This window comes from Helianthus annuus, chromosome 6 (assembly GCF_002127325.2).
Source record: "Helianthus annuus cultivar XRQ/B chromosome 6, HanXRQr2.0-SUNRISE, whole genome shotgun sequence".
NCBI lineage: Eukaryota > Viridiplantae > Streptophyta > Magnoliopsida > Asterales > Asteraceae > Helianthus > Helianthus annuus.
In genome coordinates, this window is record NC_035438.2 from 104,526,019 (window position 1) to 104,538,345 (window position 12,327).

General features: G+C 43.7%; 1 protein-coding gene across 1 annotated transcript; it reads right to left on the reverse strand.

Annotated features, from left to right (window-relative positions):
* Positions 1-1,699: 1,699 nt before the first annotated feature.
* Positions 1,700-2,769, reverse strand: LOC110944990. Its single transcript, XM_022186631.1, has 2 exons — positions 2,217-2,769; positions 1,700-2,010 (listed from the first exon to the last, which is right to left on the reverse strand). Exons 1-2 carry the CDS (start codon positions 2,767-2,769, stop codon positions 1,700-1,702), a joined length of 864 nt encoding a protein of 287 aa, XP_022042323.1.
* Between the last annotated feature and the right edge of the window lie 9,558 nt (positions 2,770-12,327).

The window sequence follows — 12,327 nt, forward strand, 5'->3', positions numbered from 1 at the left end:
AAAAAGATCGATCATTGGATGAATAAAACTCTTTCTTTTGCGGGTAGACTTCAACTGATTAAATCAGTCATATCGGCTATGCATATTTATTGGGCATCTGTATTTATGCTTCCGGCGCGTATTATTGGTGATATTGAAAAGCGTATGCGGAATTTTCTATGGAGCGGGGGGCTGAATAAAGTTAGCCATCCTAAAGTGGCATGGAAAAATGTTTGTCTTCCTAAGACGGAAGGGGGATTGGGTATTCGAAGGATCCAGGATATGAATAAAGCTCTTCTCGCTAATCATGTTTGGAGTATTTTGCTTAAAAGGGAGTCGCTGTGGGTTAAATGGGTCCATTCTTACAGGATTAAGGGTAAGAATTTTTGGGATATACCGTTTCGGGGCAGCATGACTTGGGGGTGGCGGAAAATTCTTAAGCTTCGTGATTCTATTCGTCAGTTTACTTGGTATGAGATTGGTAATGGCCGGAGCACGAATGCATGGCATGATAACTGGTGTAATCATAGTCCTTTGGGAGTCTTCATTACGCCAAGACGCATACATGGGGCGGGGTTTAATATGAGCTCTAAAGTTGCGGATCTTGTCAGTCACCGTAGTGAGTGGATATGGCCTAGCTCGTGGCTTCAGTTATATCCGGGTTTGATGAGCCTTGTGCCGCCTATTGTGAACCAAAATGTTCCGGATAGGTTGTTATGGAAGGATAGATATGCTAAGCATAGGGAGTTCAGTACATATGAAGCTTGGGATAACGTTCGTTCGCGTGGGGAAGAGGTTCATTGGGCTGAGCTGGTGTGGTTCTCTCAGTGTATCCCGAGGCATTCGTTTCATATGTGGCTTGTTATAAAAAATAAGCTCAAAACTCAAGATCGGATGGGGATATGGGACGCAGGTAGTGCAACTAATTTAAACCTCATGTGTTGTCCGCTTTGCTGGAACGGTAAAGACTCTCGTGATCACTTATTTTTCCAATGCTCGTATGGGTTGCAAGTGTGGAATATGGTTAAAGATTTGGCGTACATGGAAACAGTCGATGCCAATTGGGATTCTATTATGAATTGGTTTTATCAAAATCCTTCGGGTAAGTCGTCAGAATTTTTAGTTGGTAAAATGGTTGTTGCGGCTTCAACTTATTTTATATGGCAAGAGAGGAACAATAGATTATTTTCTACAAAGCAGCGGGAGGCTACCTTGATTGCAAATATTATTCTCCATACGGTCCGCATGAAGTTGATGACGTTCAAGCCAGGGAGAGGATCCAAGAATCCGTTATTGCTAGAGCGGTGGAAGTTCCAAGTCAAGACTATGAGCATTGATCCAGGCTAGAGTGGATTTGTAGTCTTTGTGTGTCTTGTTGTTGCCATTGTTTCGGCTTCTGGTCGTCTTTTGATGTGGTTGTTTTTGTTTTGTTTGGTCGTGATTGCTTGTTGGTGTTTTTTGGTTTTGCTAGTCTTGGTATGCCAAGGCTAGCCCTAGTGTGCCTCTCTGGCCCACTCGTGTAATTCTTTATTCTTTATATAAAATTCACCGGGGTAACCCTTTACCCAAAAAACAAAACAAGTAGCGTGGAAATGCCCACACTAGTTCTCTCATGGGACAGCCCCCACGAGAGTAAACTCCAAAAAAACACAAAAACTAAACCACATCAAACAAAAACGACAACTAGACTATAATCTAGGTAAACATAAGAGAAACTTAATCAGCCTCCATCATCTTCCATCCGTGTTGAATATATCCCCCAAGATTCCAGCAATCTTCGAACATTAGAGCTCTCCTTAAACTTAACTCCCATTAGCTTATATCGAACTGTCTGCACGATTATGTCACTCAGGACGTCTGGGGGTCTCGTCTGGTTCTTGAATATTCTGGCATTTCGTTCCTGCCAGACAAAGTAGATCGAAGCTGCAACTATGAGCCGACTGATGAAGTTATTAACTGATTTTGAAGAAGCACGAGCCGCTAACCAGCTTACAATAGGATCCCATTCTGGCGAGACAGTATTCATACCCCCTTACCACGCACATTGATCCAAACTTGAGTGGAGTAATTGCATTCAAAGAACAGATGATTATGAGAATCATTATCCTCATAACACATAAGACAGCACATCATATTCATGTTTTTCCTTCTCGACCAATCCCATTGCAGAATTATATCTTGAGTTAGAAGCTTACGACGAAAGACCAGCCACATGAAAAATGCATGCTTGGGAATACATTGAGTGAACCATACTAGCTTTGTCCAATCTACTTCCTCAGCACGCTCTCTAATAGAATGCCATGCCCGAGATGAAGAGTAGTCAGCTAAATCATTGCCATCGTTCCACAAGAGCTTATCAGATCGGCTAGATTCCAGCTGAAGATTATCAAGCTGGATTAAGACAGGATAAGAATCCCTCCACGCCTCAGGCCACCTCCAAGATCCGTTATCACAAATTTCCTGAACTGTAGATTTAATAGAAAAACCGGCATTTGAGATGGTTCTTGGAGTCAAAAAATTACCGAGCGGATCTAAATGGCTCCACCAGTCAAACCAAGCCGAAGTATTGCTTCCATTACCCAACTTAGACCAAATAAAATTCCTGATTAGAGGCCTAAGCTGTAATAACTTCCTCCAACTACAACAAGTGGTCGCTACTGCCTTGCACGTCCAGAAGCTATGCCCTTTTAGCCTATACGAGTGGACCCAATCCACCCAAAGTGAGTCACGTTTAACCAGAATGCTCCAAATATGAGAAATCATTAGCGCTTTATTAACATCACCATGCATTGTCCTTTCATCATCATTTGATTTTCATATCGATTTTCATATGATTTCATAAAGGAAAACATTTTACAAGGTTCATGGTTAAACACTTTTCAAACCACATGTCATGAATCCTGCATTCTGTTCTTATGGTGGTTGTCACCTAAGGACAAGTGACGGCATTGTTTTATGACTAAACGCAAGTAAACTTGCGTTAGGGTCCTAGGAAGGTTATAGTCTAGGTCAAAGCATTACTAATAACCTAATTCCCTATAACCATTGGCTCTGATACCAACTTTTCTGTCACACCCCGACCACGTAAAACAATAAATCGTGGCGGAAACGTCGGGGAGTGTTGTAACAAAATCATTGTTTCACAACCATGGATGAAACAATTTCGTTTTATTTAATTAAATGTATTACATTACATTGGAAATTGAAACAAAACATAAACAAATAGTCTTTCGTTGTTATTAAGTCACCAAGGCCTCGTCCATTCCTATGTGAGCTGTGACAACTGTGCTCTTTAATCGATGAACAATGCAAAACAATGTTAAATATCAATAATATAATGTGTTTTGGTGTTATTATATGTGTTTTATGTGTTTGATGATTTCACAATTCGATTCGATTCGATTTCAAGCTTTAAATCGCTTTCTGGAAAATTATACGCAAAGTGGTGCGTAAACGTAATCAGTTAAACGCGACAAACACTTCGGGATAGTGAAATAGGCTTAACATACCTTAAATAACCTTCACATAACTTAGAAATAAGTTTTGAATGGTTTGGTGTGTCGAAAACAAGATTGTTCGATCGCAGGGAACATTTGTGTCAAACTGCGAAACTATACTGATTTGTATAGTAACTGTCACACCCCCAAAATCCACACGCGGAGTACCACCGCTTGGAGGCGTGACGTGACCAGGATCAAGCCATCAATCATATTGAACATAGCATAATATAAATAAAATAATTCGTAAAACCCATTTCAATACGATTGATGTTCTAAACCAAACATAGTATCAATTGCGGAAGCGTAATAATGAAAATCCAAAGTAAAGTTATAAGTTCAATTGTTTAGCATAAAGTCTACGATCCGAATCCCACAACGACCCGCTCCTCCATGTGCAAGCTCCATAAGTACCTAAGGTCCTGCAAGGCATGCAGCAGAGAGTCAACAACTAGTTGAGCGAGTTCACAGTTAACAGTTCAGTAATAGTATAGTGTGAGTAACAGAATGTTCGTTCGTTTATATCATGTATCATATTTCCATCGCGGCCTCCCAGGCAGGTATGCGAAGATTAGGGGATAACTATCCAAAGTATTCTAGACTAGGTTTATCCGTATCGCGGCCTACCAGGCAGGTGTGTGAAGAATAACAAGTTTAGTTCGCGGCCTTCCTAAGGCAGGTGTGCGAAGAATAGTAAGTTTAGTTCGCGGCCTTCCTGAGGCAGGTGTGCGAAGTCAGTCATAATATCGCGGCCAACCATTGGCAGGTGTGCGAAGATCAGTTCAATAAGGGTTACTAGTCTAGTCGTATTCTTATCGTTAGGTTCTATCAGTTAAGTACGTACAATAATCCATCAAATCCCATTCCCACCCGGGAACCCCATGCCTTGGCTGTGTGAACTCACCTTGGTTTGCTCGGTATGCTAAGTTAAGTGCTCACAGTTTATCAGTCGAGTCCTATATTATGCACGTATGTTCAGTCAGTACATGTTCGTAATGTTTCTCATGCAACTTGCATCACAGTATTATCCCCAAGTGTGTTTGGCAGTTAATCATCATATATCACATAAGCAGTTAATCAAGTTCGTGAAATTTCAGCTTTACATAAATGTTTCTCACAGTTTGTTCTAACATGTGTATTCATTAATATACATGACAAAGTTAACCACTTAACAGGATTATCAAACACAACAGGAATAGTAAACTGACAGAGTTTGACAACTAGTAGAGTTAACAGAAGTGACGGATCACCGTTCAGAATATATGACTAAAACACATGCAACGAAATCATATTCTGGCGAAATCACAAGGCATGGCGAAAACACTTAGTGGGCCGAAAATACTAGATGGGCCGAAATCACTTATAGCCGAAAACTCTCTTGGGCGAAAACACTGTAGAACGAAAACACTTGTTGGGCCGAAAACACAACTGGGCCGAAATCATAACTTGGGCCGAAAACACTTATGTGTTTTCGTTGAGAACAGGGATTTCGTGGGGGTTTTGGTTGAACATGAGGTGTGACGAAAACACAAAGGGTTTTCGTCTGACCCTTGTGTTTTGTGGTGTCTGTGATTTCGCTGATCTCAATCATCATCAACAACAGTTACGTATTACAGCAACAACCCTAACCAGATTCTAGCAGTTTATACAATCAGTTGCAATCATTATTCTATCATAACAGGCACACACGATCGATATTATTAACCAATATATATAACAGTTAACATACGAAATCATCAACATCAGGCGCCCATGATCGATTACATAATCCTATCTACATGACGGTATCCAAAGCAACACATCATATCAACAATATAGTTTACGCATTTAGATCGGACCACAAGCGACCACCGATATATCATGTAGACAGATAACATATATAAGAGATATCATACAACATAATCAGTAATCAAAAATCAGTACAACTAGGCATGCGATAGAAGGGAATTTTATTCAATACATGAAACATCATACTAACCGAAAATAGAGAAGGAATAAGGAAAAGCTTCACGAAAAGAATTGTTGCCGTCACACAGAAAACAAGGACTCTAGGGTTTGCCGATTGCAAAAACTGTTCGTATAGTTTGGAAGCTGACATTTAAAACTAAAAGCTATTGGGCCAAAGCCCATTTGGTTTTCGTTGGCAAGCAAGTGGACGAAAACACTAAGGTGTTTTCACCAACATGGTGTTTTCGTGGGTGGGGGTTGGGATATTCGGCTACGGTTCCAATTTAACAGTGAGTTATAACATCAAATATGTTATTAACCCATACTCAATTATGATGCACACCCAATTTATACAACACACTTAATAACCTACTAAATACACATCAGATATAAAGTATCATCCACAATACGCTTTAAGATATTACCAACGTGTACAGTTGTGAAACAACAAGTCGTGTAAAACAAACAATCTAAATAATAACGTGTAATAAATGCGAAGATAGAAAATCGTGGAAATTCGAGTTGTCACATTATCCCCAACTTAGAAGAAATTTCGTCCCGAAATTTGGTACGCACTCACTGAGGAAGCTAGGTAAGTTGCATCGTTCACTGGTTTTCCTGGGGTGTCACATCATCCCCCCGTTGATTTGGAATTTCGTCCCGAAATTCTGTAGTAGTAGCTTCAGCCTCAGTAGTGGTTGCACGGTTTTTGAATAACTGGGGATACTTTTCTGTCATCTGGTCTTCGCGTTCCCAGGTGTACTCTGGGCCACGACGGGAGTTCCAACGAACTCGAACAAGAGGGATTCTCTTGTTTTTGAGGACCTTAACATCCAGGTCCGTGATTTCAACTGGCTCCTCGACGAACTGCAACCGCTCGTCGATAGTGAGTTCCTTAAAAGGAACTATGAGGGTCTCATCTGACAGACATTTCTTCAGATTCGACACGTGGAATACGTTGTGAACTGCACCGAGTTCAGCTGGTAGGTTTAGCTTATAGGCCACTTTGCCTATTTTCTCAACGATTTCGAACGGTCCGACGTATCGCGGATTTAGTTTGCCCCGTTTGCCAAAACGAACCACACCCTTCCAGGGTGAGACTTTAAGTAAAACCCGGTCCCCGACCTGATATTCCAATGGTTTTCTACGCTTGTCCGCGTAGGCTTTCTGACGGTCGCGTGCTGCCGCCATGCGTTGTCGTATTTGTGCAATCTTTTTCATGGCGTCCACTACAATCTCTGGACCCGTAATCTGACTATCCCCCACCTCTGCCCAACAGAGAGGTGACCGGCATTTACGCCCGTACAATGCCTCGAATGGAGCGGCTTGTATGCTGGTGTGATAACTGTTATTGTATGAGAACTCCACCAAAGGGAGGTGCTTTTCCCAGCCGTTGCCGAAATCAATAACACACGCCCGAAGCATGTCTTCAAGAGTTTGGATTGTTCGCTCAGACTGCCCATCCGTCTGAGGGTGATACGCTGTGCTCATGTCTAACCGTGAGCCGAAAGATTTATGCATCGCTTGCCATAGCTCTGACGTGAATCGTGCATCCCGATCCGAAATGATGGAAGTGGGCACTCCGTGCCTCGAAACAACTTCTTTGAGGTAAACGTCTGCGAGAGTGGAGAACTTATCCGTCTCCTTTATAGCCAGGAAGTGTGCAGACTTGGTGAGTCGATCCACGATCACCCATATGGTATCATTCCCACGCTGGGATCTAGGTAAGCCTGTGACGAAATCCATGGAAATTTCTTCCCATTTCCATTGCGGTATCTTGGGTTGCTGAAGTAGACCCGCTGGTTTCTGATATTCCACCTTGACTTTCGCACAAGTCAAACATTTGCCGACGTACGTTGCGATGTGGGCTTTCATGCTTGGCCACCAGTATGTTGTTTTGAGATCGTGGTACATTTTATCCGAACCTGGATGTACCGAGTAGCGAGACTTGTGAGCTTCATCCATCACAAGTTCTCGTAATCCGCCATAAAGTGGGACCCAAATACGCCCCGTTACATAGTATGCACCATCTTCCTTTTGTTCCATTCGTTGCCTTGAGCCGCGTAAGGCTTCAGCCTTGACGTTTTCGGGTTTCAATGCTTCGATCTGAGCAGTTCGTATCTGTGCAGGAAGACTGGACTGAATAGTGAGCTGCAAAGCTCGTACGCGCCTAGGTAGAGTGTCTTTCCGACTGAGAGCATCCGCCACAACATTGGCCTTGCCTGGATGGTACTTGATGGCGCATTCGTAATCGTTCAGTAGTTCAACCCATCTTCGTTGACGCATGTTCAAATCCTTTTGCTTAAGGATATGCTCGAGACTCCTGTGATCGGTGTAAATGGTGCACCTGGTACCGTACAGGTAGTGTCGCCATATCTTAAGCGCGAAAACAACAGCTCCCAGCTCTAAGTCGTGCGTCGTGTAATTCCGTTCGTGAACCTTGAGTTGCCGCGAAGCATAGGCAATAACTTTATCCCGTTGCATCTATACACACCCAAGTCCCTGTATCGATGCGTCACAATAAACCACAAAATCTTCCGTGCCCTCTGGCAGTGAGAGAATAGGTGCGCTGCAAAGCCTATCCTTTAAGTACTGAAAAGCGGTCTCTTGGGAATCTCCCCAACGGTAGGTAACACCTTTCTGTGTCAGCAGTGTAAGCGGCTGTGCGATCTTGGAGAAGTCTTTGATAAATCGCCTGTAGTAACCCGCCAAACCCAAGATTGGCGTATTTCCGTTGGTGTACGCGGTGCAGGCCAGTTCTTGATCGAATCCACTTTGAATGGATCAACATGAATCCCATCCCCGTTCACCACATGGCCCAAGAAGTGGACTTCACGAAGCCAGAAGTCGCATTTTGAAAACTTGGCGTACAGTTGTTCCTTTCGAAGGAGTTCCAAAATCAATCGTAGGTGCTGCTCGTGCTCCTCCTGACTCTTGGAGTAAATCAGAATGTCGTCGATGAAAACAATGACGAACTTGTCTAAGTACGGGTTGCACACCCTGTTCATCAGATCCATAAATACGGCAGGCGCGTTCGTTAACCCAAATGGCATGACAAGAAACTCGTAGTGACCGTAGCGAGTTCTGAATGCGGTTTTAGAGACGTCCTCATCCCGGACTCTCAACTGATGATACCCTGACCTCAAGTCTATCTTGGAGTAGTAACTCGACCCCTGCAACTGGTCGAATAAGTCGTCTATACGCGGAAGAGGATAACGGTTCTTCACCGTCACCTTGTTCAGTTCACGGTAGTCGATGCACATCCTGAAAGTGCCATCCTTCTTTTTCACGAAAAGTACTGGAGCTCCACAAGGCGATGAGCTCAGACGAATAAAGCCCTTTTCCAAGAGCTCTTGCAGCTGTTTCGACAGTTCTTCCAGTTCGGTTGGAGCTAAACGATACGGTGCGCGGGCTATTGGTGCTGCTCCAGGAGCTAACTCAATCTGGAACTCGACTTGGCGGTGAGGCGGTAAACCGGGTAAATCTTCAGGAAACACCTGAGGAAAGTCACGTACAACTGGAATATCCTCCAGCTTCTTTTCCTTTGCCGATGCGTCAGTGACAAGTGCCAGAATTGCAGTGTGCCCCTTTCATAAACATTTCTGCGCCTTTAAGAAAGAAATGATGCCAACCACAGCACCACTCTTGTCGCCGTGGACTTCGAGAGGTTCTCGACTAGAACGAGGAATATGAATGATCTTTTCCTTGCATAAAATCTCTGCGTGATGCTGGGATAACCAATCCATACCGATAACGACGTCGAAACTACCCAAAACTATGGGTATAAGATCAATCGAGAAGGTCTGACCAGCTAAAACAATGCTACAACCCTTGATTACGTGTGCGGCTTCTACGCTCTTACCATTTGCTAACTCTACGACATGTTTAGTGTTTAGGGGTGTTGGTGTACGTTTTAGCAATTTACTCATTTTCAAAGACATATAGCTTGTATCAGCACCCGAATCAAATAAGACAGTAACATAAATATCGTCGAGAAGAAACTTACCCATAACCACATTGGGATCATTCACTGCGTCACCCCGACCTAGCACAAAAGCACGACCCCGAGCTTCGTTGCCATTGTTGTTGTTGTTTCCCCTGTTGTTGTTGTTATTGTTCCCGTTGCCCTGATTGTTGTTGTTGCGATTCTGGTTCTGGTTAAGTTGAGGGCAATCACGTTTGTAGTGACCTTCAGCCCCACACTGGAAACATCCCCGGTTTCCACGCTGTGGCTGCTGCTGCTGGTTCTGTGGAGCTGGCGGTGGGAGTTGCTGGTTCTGATTTGCTGGCCGTGAGCTTCTACAATCCTTTGCCTCATGACCCGGCTTGAGGCATCTTTGACAACGTTCCCTGCGACATCTCCCACTGTGGTGCTTGTTGCACCTGTTACACCACGGGTGAGTCCCCCTATATCCACTCTGCCCCTGACTGCCTGATGATTGCTGATTCGGACTTTGGTAGTCGTTGGTGCGACGCTGCTGTGTTTGGGACTGAACAGATACTGATCCCCTGCTGGAATCCCCATCCCACTTTCTTTTGTTCTCGCTGGGTGTGGCAGAAGTAGTAGCTGGAGTAGTAGTAGCAGTAGTGGTAGCACTGATGCGTTTTGGCAGCTTGTTCTGATATACTGCCTGATCGGTGAGTCGGTGAGCAAGACCCTGAATGTCTTGGATGTTGTTGAGGTTAGCCGACGTCACGTGGCTCTGAATCTCTGGCGCAAGCCCCTTGAGATACAACTCAATGCGCTTAACTGGAGGGTCCACCATCGTTGGACATAAGATGGCCAGTTCATTTGATCGTTTCGTGTAAGCCTCTATCTCTGACCCCGTCATTTTCAAGGGGTATAGCTCATTCTCCAACTTGTGAATGTCGTCACGTGTGCAATACTCACGCTTAATCAAATCCTTGAAATCCTCCCAAGGTGTGGCGTTAGCAGCTGCCAACCCTAGGATCTGTACTTGCGCGTTCCACCAGGTGAGCGCAATCCCTTCCAACGTGCCAGTGGCATACTTGACCCTGCGTGCCTCAGGGCATTCACACATTTCGAACACTGACTCTAGCTTCTGAAACCAATGGAGGAGTCCCACTGCCCCCTCGGTGCCACTGAAAGTACTTGGACGACAGTCCATGAAGTTCTTGAAAGTGCAGACAGGCTGCTGCGCGTGTTGACCTATTGTGTACGAATAGGACAAAGTTAAATACGAGAGTTAAGGTAGGATCTAAAGATCCTAGTGTGAGTCTATACTGCAGGGTATACTACCTGCTTGAGCAGCTGCAAGTGCCGCAGCAACTTGAGCTTGAACGAGAGCCTCTAGCTGGGCTTGAGTCATGTTAATTCGTCCAGACATGATCTTCATAGCAAATGCAACATGAGTTAGAGAGATTCGCGAATAGAGCGATGACAGAAGAGTGTAAGCACATAGGTGTTCTTAAGCAATAACAAGTAGTGAGCAAAAGTAAGGTAAGCATACTACGAGCAAAGTTCTATGCAATTCTAGCAAGCAGGTAATAAACATAAACCTTATTACCTAGGATGTCGAGTCTTGCACGTGGAGCGAAGCGTCGTTGTGGATCGTTGAGAGCACCGTTCTGGTTATAGTCTGGTTTTAATAAAAACGTTTTCCCATATTAAAACCAAGTTCTCTATAACCAATGGCTCTGATACCAATCTGTCACACCCCCAAAATCCACACGCGGAGTACCACCGCTTGGAGGCGTGACGTGACCAGGATCAAGCCATCAATCATATTGAACATAGCATAATATAAATAAAATAATTCGTAAAACCCATTTCAATACGATTGATGTTCTAAACCAAACATAGTATCAATTGCGGAAGCGTAATAATGAAAATCCAAAGTAAAGTTATAAGTTCAATTGTTTAGCATAAAGTCTACGATCCGAATCCCACAACGACCCGCTCCTCCATGTGCAAGCTCCATAAGTACCTAAGGTCCTGCAAGGCATGCAGCAGAGAGTCAACAACTAGTTGAGCGAGTTCACAGTTAACAGTTCAGTAATAGTATAGTGTGAGTAATAGAATGTTCGTTCGTTTATATCATGTATCATATTTCCATCGCGGCCTCCCAGGCAGGTATGCGAAGATTAGGGGATAACTATCCCAAGTGTTCTAGACTAGGTTTATCCGTATCGCGGCCTACCAGGCAGGTGTGCGAAGAATAACAAGTTTAGTTCGCGGCCTTCCTAAGGCAGGTGTGCGAAGAATAGTAAGTTTAGTTCGCGGCCTTCCTGAGGCAGGTGTGCGAAGTCAGTCATAATATCGCGGCCAACCATTGGCAGGTGTGCGAAGATCAGTTCAATAAGGGTTACTAGTCTAGTCGTATTCTTATCGTTAGGTTCTATCAGTTAAGTACGTACAATAATCCATCAAATCCCATTCCCACCCGGGAACCCCATGCCTTGGCTGTGTGAACTCACCTTGGTTTGCTCGGTATGCTAAGTTAAGTGCTCACAGTTTATCAGTCGAGTCCTATATTATGCACGTATGTTCAGTCAGTACATGTTCGTAATGTTTCTCATGCAACTTGCATCACAGTATTATCCCCAAGTGTGTTTGGCAGTTAATCATCATATATCACGTAAGCAGTTAATCAAGTTCGTGAAATTTCAGCTTTACATAAATGTTTCTCACAGTTTGTTCTAACATGTGTATTCATTAATATACATGACAAAGTTAACCACTTAACAGGATTATCAAACACAACAGGAATAGTAAACTGACAGAGTTTGACAACTAGTAGAGTTAACAGAAGTGACGGATCACCGTTCAGAATATATGACTAAAACACATGCAACGAAATCATATTCTGGCGAAATCACAAGGCATGGCGAAAACACTTAGTGGGCCGAAAATACTAGATGGGCCGAAATCACTTATAGCCGA